Source organism: Oncorhynchus gorbuscha, linkage group LG13 (assembly GCF_021184085.1).
Source record: "Oncorhynchus gorbuscha isolate QuinsamMale2020 ecotype Even-year linkage group LG13, OgorEven_v1.0, whole genome shotgun sequence".
In the NCBI taxonomy this organism is placed as follows: domain Eukaryota; kingdom Metazoa; phylum Chordata; class Actinopteri; order Salmoniformes; family Salmonidae; genus Oncorhynchus; species Oncorhynchus gorbuscha.
In genome coordinates this window covers 100317848-100332805 of record NC_060185.1, presented here as the reverse complement: position 1 = coordinate 100332805, position 14958 = coordinate 100317848, and the positions used below count along the sequence as shown (strand labels likewise).

At 48.7% G+C, this 14958-nt stretch overlaps 1 protein-coding gene across 1 annotated transcript in view; it reads right to left on the bottom strand.

Annotated features, from left to right (window-relative positions):
* Positions 1-498: 498 nt before the first annotated feature.
* Positions 499-14958, bottom strand: part of LOC123992407 (transcriptional regulator ATRX-like) — a 109519-nt gene continuing 95059 nt past the window's right edge. The window contains 5 exon segments of the mRNA XM_046293548.1: positions 499-1600; positions 3696-3824; positions 4236-4331; positions 6252-6371; positions 14325-14474. Coding sequence (XP_046149504.1) covers positions 1370-1600; positions 3696-3824; positions 4236-4331; positions 6252-6371; positions 14325-14474 — 726 coding nt within the window. The 3' untranslated portion in view covers positions 499-1369.

The window sequence follows — 14958 nt, the reverse complement described above, 5'->3', positions numbered from 1 at the left end:
TCTGCCGTGCTGTCTGTCTGTCTGCCTGTGTGTCTGTCTGTCTGCCTGCCTGTCTGCCTGCGTGTGTCTGTCTGTCTGCCTGCCTGCGTGTGTCTGCCTGCCTGCCTGCGTGTGTCTGCCTGCCTGCGTGTGTCTGTCTGCCTGCGTGTGTCTGCCTGCCTGCCTGCGTCTGTCTGTCTGCCCGTCTGTCCTGCCTGCGTCTGTCTGTCTGTGTCTGCCTGCCTGCGTGTCTGTCTGCCTGCCTGCGTGTGTCTGTCTGCTGTCTGCCTGTGTGTCTGTCTGCCTGCGTGTGTCTGTCTGCCTGCGTGTGTCTGTCTGCCTGCGTGTGTCTGTCTGCCTGCGTCTGTCTGTCTGCCTGCGTGTGTCTGTCTGTCTGTCTGCCTGCGTGTGTCTGTCTGCCTGCGTGTGTCTGTCTGCCTGCGTGTGTCTGTCTGCCTGCGTGTGTCTGTCTGCCTGCGTGTGTCTGTCTGCCTGCGTGTGTCTGTCTGCCTGCGTGTGTCTGTCTGCCTGCGTGTGTCTGTCTGCCTGCGTGTGTCTGTCTGCCTGCGTGTGTCTGTCTGCCTGCGTGTGTCTGTCTGCCTGCGTGTGTCTGTCTGCCTGCGTGTGTCTGTCTGCCTGCGTGTGTCTTGGTAGAGGGAGGGTTCTATAGGGGATCTAATAATCTAATGTTTAATATCCTGAAACAGTCCTGTCAGCACTATGGTCTCCCTCTGGGGGTTCTTTAGATAGACAGGCATTCATTAAAACTGTATCAAAACACAACTTACAGAATAATCAATTCATTAAACAACCCTTCTTTAAGGGGAAAGAATAACGTAATGCTTAAAAGCATTGGGACAAAAACATTTCCCTTTCCTTACGTTATTTTAAATACATGAAAACTGAAGACAGAAGAGAAGTTGAATAACATTAAGGCTGTATATACAGAATTTCAAATGACATTTCTAAAACGCCTTCATATAGTCCCTATACAAGTCATGTCATTCCCTGCTTCAGGAGAGCTGGAAGGAGTGGCGAGGGGCTCCGAGACCCTTCTCTCTGTGTCGTCTCTCACCTCCCCAGTGAAGGAGGGTTGTAAGGACAGCGGGCAACGGCCCAGATCCCACCCCTATCCCCTACATAGTGCACTACTTCTAACCAAAACCCTAGGGATCTGGGCTCCATCTAGTGCACTACATAGGAGATGGAGCAGCATCAGGGAGCGACCTACTGAGACAGTGAGGGGGCAGTGAGTGGGTCTGAGTCCCAAATGATACCCTATTGCCTAAATAGTGCACTACTTTTGACCAGAGACAATATGAAGTGGATAGTGCACTATGTAGAGAATAGATAGGGGACTATGTGGAGCAAGCCCTGGGTCCCCCTCCCCTTACAGGTTGCCCTTGGAGGGGCCGGGGTTCTTGCCGCCCATGGAGGGGTGGGTGGGATGACCCTGTAGCGCCCCCAGCTGTTGGTACAACCCCAAGAGTTCCATCTGGCTCATCCCGCCAGCTCCCAGCATGCCGTTCATCTGGCTCATCAGCTGGGCCTGGTTGGCCATGGCCATCTGCTGCTCTCTCACCTTCCTGTTGGTGATCACCTTCTGAACGTACATCATTAGCTGTGGAGGGGAGGCAGGGAGAGGTTAGGACTTCTCAGGTTCCATCAGAGACAGATGGAGAGAGAGAGGTCAGGACTTCTCAGGTTCCATCAGAGAGACACAGATGGAGAGAGAGGTCAGGACTTCTCAGGTTCCATCAGAGAGACACAGATGGAGAGAGAGAGGTCAGGACTTCTCAGGTTCCATCAGAGACAGATGGAGAGAGAGAGGTCAGGACTCAGGTTCCATCAGAGAGACACAGATGGAGAGAGAGGTCAGGTTCCATCAGAGAGACAGATGGAGAGAGAGGTCAGGACTTCTCAGGTTCCATCAGAGAGAGATGGAGAGAGAGAGGTCAGGACTTCTCAGGTTCCATCAGAGAGAGACAGATGGGGAGAGAGGTTAGGACTTCTCAGGTTCCATCAGAGAGAGACAGATGGAGAGAGAGGTCAGGACTTCTCAGGTTCCAACAGAGACAGATGGAGAGAGAGAGGTCAGGACTTCTCAGGTTCCATCAGAGACAGATGGAGATTAGCGAGACTAGGTGGTCATCAGCCTGAACACTAGGAAGAGAAGCAGGAGAGGTTTAGATAGCAGGTGGAAAGGAAACGTTTAAGGTAGTGTTGTCGTGTTAGGTCTTGTCGTGCTAGTTTGTATCATATCGTGCTAGGTCGTGCTAGCTTGTGTCATGTTAGGTCGTGCTAGCTTGTGTCATGTCGTGCTAGGTCGTGCTAGCTTGTATCATGTCATGTTAGGTCCTGCTAGGTCATGCTAGCTTGTATCATGTCGTGTTAGGTCCTGCTAGGTCATGCTAGCTTGTATCATGTCATGTTAGGTCGTGCTAGCTTGTATCATGTCGTGTTAGGTCGTGCTAGCTTGTATCATGTCGTGTTAGGTCGTGCTAGCTTGTATCATGTCGTGCTAGCTTGTGTCATGTTAGGTCGTGCTAGCTTGTATCATGTCATGTTAGGTCCTGCTAGGTCATGCTAGCTTGTATCATGTCGTGTTAGGTCCTGCTAGGTCATGCTAGCTTGTATCATGTCGTGTTAGGTCCCTAGGTCATGCTAGCTTGTATCATGTCGTGTTAGGTCCTGCTAGCTTGTATCATGTCGTGTTAGGTCCTGCTAGGTCATGCTAGCTTGTATCATGTTGCTATCATGTCGTGTAGCTATCGTGTCGTGCTAGCTTTATCGTGTTGTGCTAGGGCGTGTCGTGCTAGCTTGTATCGTGTCGTGCTAGCTTTATCGTGTCATGTGCTAGTCAGGCGTGTCGTGTCAGGCTAGCTTGTACCGTGTCGTGCTAGCTTGTACCGTGTCGTACTAGCTTGTACCGTGTCATGCTAGCTTGTACCGTGTCATGCTAGCTTGTACCGTGTCATGCTAGCTTGTATCGTATTGTGTTAGGTCCTACTAGGTTGTGATTGCTTGTATCATATTGTGCTAGGTCCTGCTAGCTTGTATCATGTCGTGGTAGGTCGTGTCGTGCTAGCTTGTATCGTGTTGTGCTAGGGCGTGTCGTGCTAGCTTGTACCGTGTCGTGCTAGTTTGTACCGTGTCATGCTAGCTTGTACCGTATTGCTTGTCAGGTCCTACTAGGTTGTGATTGCTTGTATCATGTCGTGTTAGGTCCTGCTTGGTCGTGCTAGCTTGTATCATGTCGTGTTAGGTCCTGCTAGGTGGTGCTAGCTTGTATCATGTCGTGTTAGGTCCTGCTAGGCCGTGCTAGCTTGTATCATGTCGTGTTAGCTTGTATCATGTCGTGCTAGCTTGTATCATGTCGTGCTAGCTTGTATCATGTCGTGCTAGCTTGTATCATGTCGTGTTAGGTCCTGCTAGGTCATGCTAGCTTGTCTCATGTCGTGTTAGGTCCTGCTAGGTCATGCTAGCTTGTCTCATGTCGTGTTAGGTCCTGCTAGGTCATGCTAGCTTGTATCATGTCGTGTTAGGTCCTGCTAGGTCATGCTAGCTTGTATCTAGCTTGTCTCATGTCGAGTTAGGTCGTGCTAGCTTGTCTCATGTCCTGCTAGGGAATGATAGCTTGGCTCATGTCCTGCTAGGTCGTGCTAGCTTATCTCATGTCCTGCTAGGTCGTGTCAGGTTAGAAGTTGTGATCTTACAGTCTGTTGCTTATTGAGGACATCTCTGTAGACAGCTTCTCTTCGTTTGAGCTCCATCTCTACACTGGCCTGTCTCCCCAGAGCCATGGCCTGGACCTGGGACTCCGTGAGGGCCGGGTTCTCCTTCCACTGGAGAAGAAAGGAGGAGACAGGTCACAGCATGGACAACACACTGTTCTGACAGACCATACAACCAAAACGTCCTCACACCTCAAGTCTTCAACACAGGTTCTTAGGAGGATCGACAACTTCAGTGATGGTGAGAAGGACTCCAGCACCCATTCAGTCCATCCCTCCCCTCCTGATGGGGTCTTCTAGAGATGATCTAGTTAGATTATATTAGGTTGTCCCTCCTGATGGAGTCTTCTAGAGATGATCTAGTTAGATTATATTAGGTTGTCCCTTCACCCCTCCTGATGGGGTCTTCTAGAGATGATCTAGTTAGATTATATTAGGTTGTCCCTTCACCCCTCCTGATGGGGTCTTCTAGAGATGATCTAGTCAGATTATATTAGGTTGTCCCTTCACCCCTCCACTCACCACTCTCCCGATGGTGTCCTCTAGAGATTCTCTGGGGAGGAATTTGAGAGCGTTGGTGGCCTCCATCACCTTCTGACGGCCCTGGTTGATCAACTCCTATAATCGTAGAAAAAAGATGCAAAAGTAAAAATAAAAAAATCTAGAACCCCAATTTCAAGTACTGGGTTTAATCTAGAACCCCTAGTACTGGGTTTAATCTAGAACCCCTAGTACTGGGTTTAATCTAGAACCCCTAGTACTGGGTTTAATCTAGAACCCCTAGTACTGGGTTTAATCTAGAACCCCTAGTACTGGGTTTAATCTAGAACCCCTAGTACTGGGTTTAATCTAGAACCCCTAGTACTGGGTTTAATCTAGAACCCCTAGTACTGGGTTTAATCTAGAACCCCTAGTACTGGGTTTAATCTAGAACCCCTAGTACTGGGTTTAATCTAGAACCCCTAGTACTGGGTTAAATCTAGAACCCCTAGTACTGGGTTTAATCTAGAACCCCTAGTACTGGGTTTAATCTAGAACCCCTAGTACTGGGTTTAATCTAGAACCCCTAGTACTGGGTTTAATCTAGAACCCCTAGTACTGGGTTAAATCTAGAACCCCTAGTACTGGGTTAAATCTAGAACCCCTAGTACTGGGTTAAATCTAGAACCCCTAGTACTGGGTTAAATCTAGAACCCCTAGTACTGGGTTAAATCTAGAACCCCTAGTACTGGGTTAAATCTAGAACCCCTAGTACTGGGTTAAATCTAGAACCCCTAGTACTGGGTTAAATCTAGAACCCCTAGTACTGGGTTAAATCTAGAACCCCTAGTACTGGGTTAAATCTAGAACCCCTAGTACTGGGTTAAATCTAGAACCCCTAGTACTGGGTTAAATCTAGAACCCCTAGTACTGGGTTAAATCTAGAACCCCTAGTACTGGGTTAAATCTAGAACCCCCTAGTACTGGGTTAAATCTAGAACCCCTACTTAAAGTACTGGGTTAAATCTAGAACCCCTACTTAAAGTACTAGGTTAAATCTAGAACCCCTACTGGGCCACCAACCGGTGTGTGAGACATATCATTTGGTCAATTCGCAGCAGGTCTGAAATGCAGGACTAATGCTGGGCATCTGTGACAGGGCAGTATGTGTGTGTGACAGGGCAGTATGTGTGTGTGTGTGACAGGGCAGTATGTGTGTGTGTGTGACAGGGCAGTATGTGTGTGTGTGTGACAGGGCAGTATGTGTGTGTGTGTGTGTGTGTGTGTGTATGTGTGTGTGTGTGACAGGGCAGTATGTGTGTGTGTGTGACAGGGCAGTATGTGTGTGTGTGTGTGACAGGGCAGTATGTGTGTGTGTGTGTGACAGGGCAGTATGTGTGTGTGTGTGTGTGTGTGTGTGTGTGTGTGTGTGTGTGTGTGTGTGTGTGTGTGTGTGTGTGTGTGTGTGTGTGTGTGACAGGGTGTATGTGTGTGTGTGTGTGTGTGTGTGTGTGTGTGTGTGTGTGTGTGTGACAGGGCAGTATGTGTGTGTGTGTGTGTGTGTGTGTGTGTGTGTGTGTGTGTGTGTGTGTGTGTGTGTGTGACAGGGCAGTATGTGTGTGTGTGTGTGTGTGTGTGTGTGTGTGTGTGTGTGTGTGTGTGTGTGTGTGTGTGTGTGTGTGTGTGTGTGTGTGTGTGTGTGTGTGTGTGTGACAGGGCAGTATGTGTGTGTGTGTCAGGGCAGTATGTGTGTGTGTGTGTGTATGTGTGTGTGTGTGTGTCCGTGTGTGTGTGTCCGTGTGTGTGTGTGTCCGTGTGTGTCCGTGTGTGTCCGTGTGTGTGTGTGTGTGGTACCTCCAGCTGAGGGTTGCACATAGAGGCCAGTGTGTGTGTGTGTGTGTGTGTGTGTGTGTGTGTGTGTGTGGTACCTCCAGCTGAGGGTTGGACATAGAGGCCAGTGTGTGTGTGTGTGTGTGTGTGTGTGTGTGTGTGTGTGTGTGTGTGTGTGTGTGTGTGTGTGTGTGTGTGTGTGTGTGTGTGTGTGTGTGTGTGTGGTACCTCCAGCTGAGGGTTGGACATAGAGGCCAGTGCGGCAACGTTGAAGGGGAAGTAGCTGTTAGCTCCTCCCATGTCCATCTGTCCTCCGTACGCTCCATGGTTCACACGCAGAGACAGACCCTGGGACAGAGAGAGAGGGTTATAGAGACACGCAGAGACAGACCCTGGGACAGAGACAGAGGGTTATAGAGACACACAGAGACAGACCCTGGGACAGAGACAGAGAGGGTTATAGATACACACAGAGACAGACCCTGGGACAGAGACAGAGAGGGTTATAGAGACACACAGAGACGGACCCTGAGACAGAGACAGAGACAGAGAGGGTTATAGAGACACGCAGAGACAGACCCTGGGACAGAGACAGAGGGTTATAGAGACACACAGAGACAGACCCTGGGACAGAGACAGAGAGGGTTATAGATACACACAGAGACAGACCCTGGGACAGAGACAGAGAGGGTTATAGAGACACACAGAGACGGACCCTGAGACAGAGACAGAGAGGGTTATAGAGACAGAGAGGGTTATAGATACACACAGAGACAGACCCTGGGACAGAGACAGAGAGGGTTATAGAGACAGAGAGGGTTATAGAGACAGAGAGGGTTATAGAGACACACCGAGACAGACCCTGGGACAGAGACAGAGAGGGTTATAGATACACACAGAGACGGACCCTGGGACAGAGACAGAGAGGGTTATAGAGACAGAGAGGGTTATAGAGACAGAGAGGGTTATAGAGACACACCGAGACAGACCCTGGGACAGAGACAGAGAGGGTTATAGAGACAGAGAGGGTTATAGAGACACACAGAGACAGACCATGGGACAGAGACAGAGAGGGTTATAGAGACAGTTAAGTCTTAGGTTGGAGTCATTAAAACTCGTTTTTCAACCACCACATATTTCTTGTAAACAAACTATAGTTTTGTCAAGTCGGTGAGGACATCTACTGTGTTCATAACACAAGTAATTTTCCCAACAATTGTTTACAGACAGATTATTTCACTTATAATTCACTGTATCACAATTCCAGTGGGTCAGAAGTTTCCATACACTAAGTGGACTGTGCCTTTAAACAGCTTAGAACATTCCTGAAAATTATGTCACGGGTTTAGAAGATCCTGATAGGCTAATTGACATCATTTGAGTCAATTGGAGGTGTATTTGTGGATGTATTTCAAGGTCTACCTTCAAACTCTGTGCCTCTTTGCTTGACATCATGGGAACATCAAAAGAAATCAGCCAAAGCCTGATTTCAGCCCCAAAAATGGTAGACGTCCACAACTCTGGCTCATCCTTGGAAGCAATTTCCAAACGCCTGAAGGTACCACGTTCATCTGTACACACAATAGTATCCAAGTATAAACACCGTGGGACCACGCAGCCGTCATAACGCTCAGTCAGAGACTGTAACGTTCTTTGTTTCACGGAAACATGGCTCACTGGAGAGACGCTATCGGAGTCGGTGCAGCCAGCTGGTTTCTCCACGCATCGCGCTGACAGAAACAAACAGCTCTCTGGTAAGAAGAGGGGCGGGGGCGTATGCATTATGGTTAACGTGACGTGGTGAGGTCACAACAACATACAGGAACTCAAGTCCTTCTGTTCACCTGATTTAGAATTCCTCACAATCAAATGTCGATCACATTATCTACCAAGGGAATTCTCTTCGATTATAATCACAGCCGTATATATTCCCCCCAAGCAAACACATCGATGGCTCTGAACGAACTATTTGACTCTTTGCAAAATGGAATCCATATATCCGGAGGCTGCATTCATTGTAGCTGGGGATTTTAACAAAGCCAATCTGAAAACAAGACTCCCTAAATTTTATCAGCATATCGATTGCGCAACCAGGGGTGGTAAAACCTTGGATCATTGCTATTCTAACTTCCGCGACGCATATAAGGCCCTGCCCCGCTCTCCTTTCGGAAAAGCTGACCACGACTCCATTTTGTTGATCCCTGCCTACAGACAAAAACTAAAACAAGAATCTCCCACGCTGAGGTCTGTTCAACGCTGGTCCGACCAATCTGATTCCACACTCCAAGACTGCTTCCATCACGTGGACTGGGATATGTTCTGTATTGCGTCAGATAACAACATTGACGAATACGCTGATTCGGTGTGCGAGTTCATTAGAACGTGCGTCGAAAATGTCGTTCCCCCTCACATTGACTCTGTACCGGTACGCCCTGTATATAGCCTCCACATTGACTCTGTACTGGTACTCCCTGAAACAAAGCGCAAACCACTGCTTTTAATCAGGGCAAGGTGACCGGAAACATGACCGAATACAAACAGTGTGACTATTCCCTCCGCAAGGCTATCAAACAAGCTAAGCGTCAGTATAGAGACAAAGTAGAATCTCAATTCCACGGCTCAGACACAAGAGGCATGTGGCAGGGTCTACAGTCAATCACGGACTACAAGATGAAATCCAGCCCAGTCACGGACCAGGATGTCTTGCTCCCAGGCAGACTAAGTAACTTTTTTGCCCACTTTGAGGACAATACAGTGCCACTGACACTGCCCGCAACTAAAACATGCGGTCTCTCCTTCACTGCAGCCGAGGTGAGTAAGACATTTAAACGTGTTAACCCTCGCAGGGCTGCTGGCCCAGACGGCATCCCCAGCCACGCCCTCAGAGCATGCGCAGAGCAACTGGCTGGTGTGTTCACGGACATATTCAATCAATCCCTATACCAGTCTGCTGTTCCCACATGCTTCAAGAGGGCCACCATTGTTCCTGTTCCCAAAAAGCTAAGGTAACTGAGCTAAACGACTACCGCCCCGTAGCACTCACTTCCGTCATCATGAAGTGTTTTGAGAGACTAGTCAAGGACCATATCACCTCCACCCTACCTGACACCCTAGACCCACTCCAATTTGCTTACCGCCCAAATAGGTCCACAGACGATGCCATCTCAACCACACTGCACACAGCCCTAACCCATCTGGACAAGAGGAATACCTATGTGAGAATGCTGTTCATCGACTACAGCTCGGCATTTAACACCATAGTGCCCTCCAAGCTCGTCATCAAGCTCGAGACCCTGGGTCTCGACCCCACCCTGTGCAACTGGGTACTGGACTTCCTGACGGGCCGCCCCCCAGGTGGTGAGGGTAGGCAACAACATCTCCACCCCGCTGATCCTCAACACTGGGGACCCACAAGGGTGCGCTCTGAGCCCTCTCCTGTACTCCCTGTTCACCCACGACTGCGTGGCCACGCACGCCTCCAACTCAATCATCAAGTTTGCGGACGACACAACAGTGGTAGGTTTGATTACCAACAACGACGAGACGGCCTACAGGGAGGAGGTGAGGGCCCTCGGAGTGTGGTGTCAGGAAAATAACCTCACACTCAACGGCAACAAAACTAAGGAGATGATTGTGGACTTCAGGAAACAGCAGAGGGAACACCCCCCCCTATCCACATCGATGGAACAGTAGTGGAGAGGGTAGTAAGTTTTAAGTTCCTCGGCGTACACATCACAGACAAACTGAATTGGTCCACCCACACAGACAGCATCGTGAAGAAGGCGCAGCAGCGCCTCTTCAACCTCAGGACTAGTCTCTTGACTTGTCTCTTTGATTTAGGAAGGAGACGCGTTCTGTCTCCTAAAGATGAACGTACTTTGGTGCGAAAAGTGTAAATCAATCCCAGAACAACAGCAAAGGACCTTGTGAAAATGCTGGAGGAAACAGATACAAAAGTATCTACAGTGGGGAGAACAAGTATTTAGTCAGCCACCAATTATGCAAGTTCTCCCACTTAAAAAGATGAGAGAGGCCTGTAATTTTCACACTTCAACTATGACAGACAAAATGAAGAAAAAAAATCCTGAAAATCACATTGTAGGATTTTTAATGAATTTATTTGCAAATTATGATGGAAAATAAGTATTTGGTCACCTACAAACAAGCAAGATATCTGGCTCTCACAGACCTGTAACTTCTTTAAGAGGCTCCTCTGTCCTCCACTCGTTACCTGTGTTAATGGCACCTGTTTGAACTTTTTATCAGTATAAAAGACACCTGTCCACAACCTCAAACAGTCACACTCCAAACTCCACTATGGCCAAGACCGAAGAGCTGTCAAAGGACACCAGAAACAACATTGTAGACTTGCACCAGGCTGGGAAGATTGAATCTGCAATAGGGAAGCAGCTTGGTTTGAAGAAATCAACCTTGGGAGCAATTATTAGGAAATGGAAGACATACAAGACCACTGATAATCTCCCTCGATCTGGGGCTCCACGCAAGATCTCACCCCGTGGGGTCAAAATGATCACAAGAATGGTGAGCAAAAATCCCAGAATCAAACGGGGGGACCTAGTGAATGACCTGCAGTGAGCTGGGTCCAAAGTAACAAAGCCTACCATCAGTAACACACTATGCAGTGCCAGACGTTTCCCCCTGCTTAAGCCAGTACATGTCCTGGCCTGTCTGAAGTTTGCTAAAGAGCATTTGGATGATCCAGAAGAAGATTGGGAGAATGTCATATGGTCAGATGAAACCAAAATATAACTTTTTGGCAAAAACCCAACTTGTCGTGTTTGGAGGACAAAGAATGCTGAGTTGCATCCAAAGAACACTATACCTACTGTGAAGCATGGGGGTGGAAACATCATGCTTTGGGGCTGTTTTTCTGCAAAGGGACCAGGACGACTGATCCGTGTAAAGGAAAGAATGGGGCCGTGTATCGTGAGATTTTGAATGAAAACCTTCTTCCATCAGCAAGGGCATTGAAGATGAAACGTGGCTGGGTCTTTCAGCATGATAATGATCCCAAACACACCGCCCGGGCAACGAAGGAGTGGCTTCGTAAGAAGCATTTCAAGGTCCTGGAGTGGCCCAGCCAGTCTCCAGATCTCAACCACATAGAAAATCTTTGGAGGGAGTTGAAAGTCCGTGTTGCCCAGCAACAGCCCAAAAACATCACTGCTCTAGAGGAGATCTGCATGGAGGAATGGGCCAAAATACCAGCAACAGTGTGTGAAAACCTTGTGAAGACTTACAGAAAACGTTTGACCTCTGTCATTGCCAACAAAGGGTATATAACAAAGTATTGTTATTGACCAAATACTTATTTTCCACCATAATTTGCAAATAAAATAATTAAAAATCCTACAATGTGATTTTCTGGATTTCCCCCCCTCATTTTGTCTGTCATAGTTGAAGTGTACCTATGATGAAAATTACAGGCCTCTCTCATCTTTTTAAGTGGGATAACTTGCACAATTGGTCCTGTATCGACATAACCTGAAAGGCCGCTCAGAAAGGAAGAAGCCACTGCTCCAAACCCGTCATTAAAAAAACAGACTATGGTTTGCAACAGCACACGAGGACAAAGATTGTACTTTTTGGAGAAATGTCCTCTGGTCTGATGAAACAAAAATAGAACTGTTTGGCCATAATGACCATTCATTATGTTTGGAGGAAAAAAGGGGAGGCTTCCAAGCCGAAGAACACCATCCTAACCGTGAAGCACGAGGGTGGCAGCATCATGTTGTGGGGGTGTTTTGCTGCAGGAGGGACTGGTGCACTTCACAAAATAGATGGCATCATAAGGAACAAAAATTATGTGGATATATTGAAGCAACATCTCAAGACATCAGTCAGGAAGTTAAGCTTAGTCGCAAATGGGTCTTCCAAATGGACAATGACCCCAAGCATACTTCCAAAGTTGTGGCAAATCAAGGTATTCGAGTGGCCATCACAAAGCCCTGACCTCAATCACATAAAACATTTGTAGGCAGAACTGAAAAGCGCGTGCGAGCAAGGAGGCCTACAAACCTGACTCAGTTACACCAGCTCTGTCAGGAGGAATGGGACAAAATTCCCCCAACTTATTGTGGGAAGCTTGTGGAAGGCTACCCGAAATGCTTGACCCAAGTTAAACAATTTAAAGGCCATTCTACCAAATACTAATTGAGTGTATGTAAATTTCTGACCCACTGGGAATGTGATGAAAGAAATAAAAGCTGAAATAAATCACTCTACTATTATTCTGACGTTACACATTCTTAAAATAAAGTGGTGATCCCAACTGACCTAAAACAGGGATTTTTTACTAGGATTAAATGTCAGTAATTGTGAAACTGAGTTTAAATGTATTTGGCTGAGGTGTATGTAAACTTCTGACTTCAACTGTATATACAATGAGATCATCTTTGAGAACTAACAATCACTAAAATAAAAGCTAGACTGTCAGGGAGAATTCAAATTCCAAAAACAAATAATTTAGCAGTATTGATTGTGTGTTTGTGCAAAATAAAATCGCTTTAAACGGGCACCATTCTCTCAGCTCCATGGAGTAATTTGTAGAATTGCAGGAAATTGCCTTAAATGTTAAACAATTCACTACACGGCCAAGATGGGGGCCTCTAAAATGGGCTCTACACGGCCAAGATGGGGGCTCTAAAATGGGCTCCACACCGCCAAGATGGGGGCTCTAAAATGGGCTCCACACGGCCAAGTTGGGGGGCTCCACACAGCCAAGATGGCAGCCTCTAAAATGGGCTCTACACGGCCAAGTTGGGGGCTCTACACAGCCAATATGGGGTCTCTAAAATGGTCTCTACACGGCCAAGTGGGGGGCTCTACAAATGGGTCTCTAAAATGGGCTCTACACGGCCAAGATGGGGGCTCTAAAATGGGCTCTACACAGCCAAGTTGGGGGTTCCACACGGCCAAGATGGGGGACTCTAAAATGGGCTCTACACGGCCAAGATGGGGGCCTCTAAAATGGGCTCTATACGGCCAAGATGGGGGCTCTAAAATGGGCTCTACACGGCCAAGATGGGGGCCTCTAAAATGGGCTCTACACGGCCAAGATGGGGGCTCTAAAATGGGTTCTACATGGCCAAGATGGGGGGTCTCTACACGGCCAAGATGGGGGCCTCTAAAATGGGCTCTACACGGCCAAGTTGGGGGCCTCTAAAATGGGCTCTACACAGCCAAGTTGGGGGTTCCACACGGCCAAGATGGGGGACTCTAAAATGGGCTCTACACGGCCAAGATGGGGCCTCTAAAATGGGCTCTACACGGCCAAGATGGGGGCTCTAAAATACACGGCCAAGATGGGGGCCTCTAAAATGGGCTCTACACGGCCAAGATGGGGGCCTCTAAAATGGGTTCTACACGGCCAAGATGGGGGGGCTCTACACGGCCAAGATGGGGGCCTCTAAAATGGGCTCTACACGGCCAAGTTGGGGGCTCTACACAGCCAATATGGGGTCTCTAAAATGGTCTCTACGCGGCCAAGTTGGGGGCTCTACACAGCCAATATGGGGTCTCTAAAATGGGCTCTACACGGCCAAGTTGGGGGTTCCACACGGCCAAGATGGGGGACTCTAAAATGGGCTCTACACGGCCAAGATGGGGGACTCTAAAATGGGCTCTACACGGCCAAGATGGGGGCTCTAAAATGGGCTCTACACGGCCAAGATGGGGGGGCTCTACACGGCCAAGATGGGGGGCTCTAAAATGGGCTCTACACGGCCAAGTTGGGGGCTCTACACAGCCAATATGGGGTCTCTAAAATGGGCTCTACACGGCCAAGATGGGGGCTCTAAAATGGTCTCTACGCGGCCAAGTTGAGGGGCTCTACACAGCCAATATGGGGTCTCTAAAATGGGCTCTACACGGCCAAGTTGGGGGGCTCTACACGGCCAAGATGGGGGCCTCTAAAATTGGCTCTACACGGCCAAGATGGGGGACTCTAAAATGGGCTCTACACAGCCAAGATGGGGGGCTCTACACGGCCAAGGGAGACTCTAAAATGGGCTCTACACGGCCAAGATGGGGACTCTAAAATGGGCTCTACACGGCCAAGACGGGGGACTCTAAAATGGGCTCTACACGGCCAAGATTGGGACTCTAAAATGGGCTTTACACGGCCAAGATGGGGGCCTCTAAAATCCAGCCGCGCCGAAGGGCCAAGCTTAAAGGGTCAATGCAGACAGTTACATAGTTACCCAAATCGCTACCCGGACTAACTATTTAGCAGTTTCATGGCTTGGGGGTAGAAGCTGCTCAGAGTCTGACTGACTGTACCTTCTTCTCCGCCTCGTACTCGGCCCAGGCTGCTTTGCGGTCCTCCTCGCTGAGAGCCTCCTCTTCCTTGTGATCCAGTAGGGAGTCATGTTCATGATAGCCCACAATCTGCTCCTTATTGCTGTGGAGCAGCTCAGCTAGGAAGGGGTCCTACAGGAGAGAAGTTACAGCACGGTTAGGTTAAGGTCAGGGAGTCAAGTTCATGATAGCCCACAATCTGTCCCTTATTGCTGTGGTCCTACAGGAGATGGAGCAGCCAGCTAGGACACACACCATGAAACCACAACCGACAGCACCAGTTCTTTTTTAACTAATCAAAACCTTAAAAGTGGAAAACAAAAAAATACATTCTGTTAATCTGATCAGAGATGACAAAGTCCAACAGCTGGTTTGAGTGTTCTACTACAGAGTGGAACACCAGGCAGCTGGAGAGGAGGGAGGAGAGAGAAACGGGGGGAGGGAGGAGAGAGAAACAGGGGGAGGGAGGAGAGAGAAACGGGGGGGGAGGAGAGAGAAACGGGAGGGGAGAGAGAGAGAAACGGGGGGGAGGGAGAGGGGAGAGAGAAACGGGGGGGAGGAGAGGAGAGAGAAACGGGGGGGGAGAGGAGAGAGAAACGGGGGGGAGAGAGGAGAG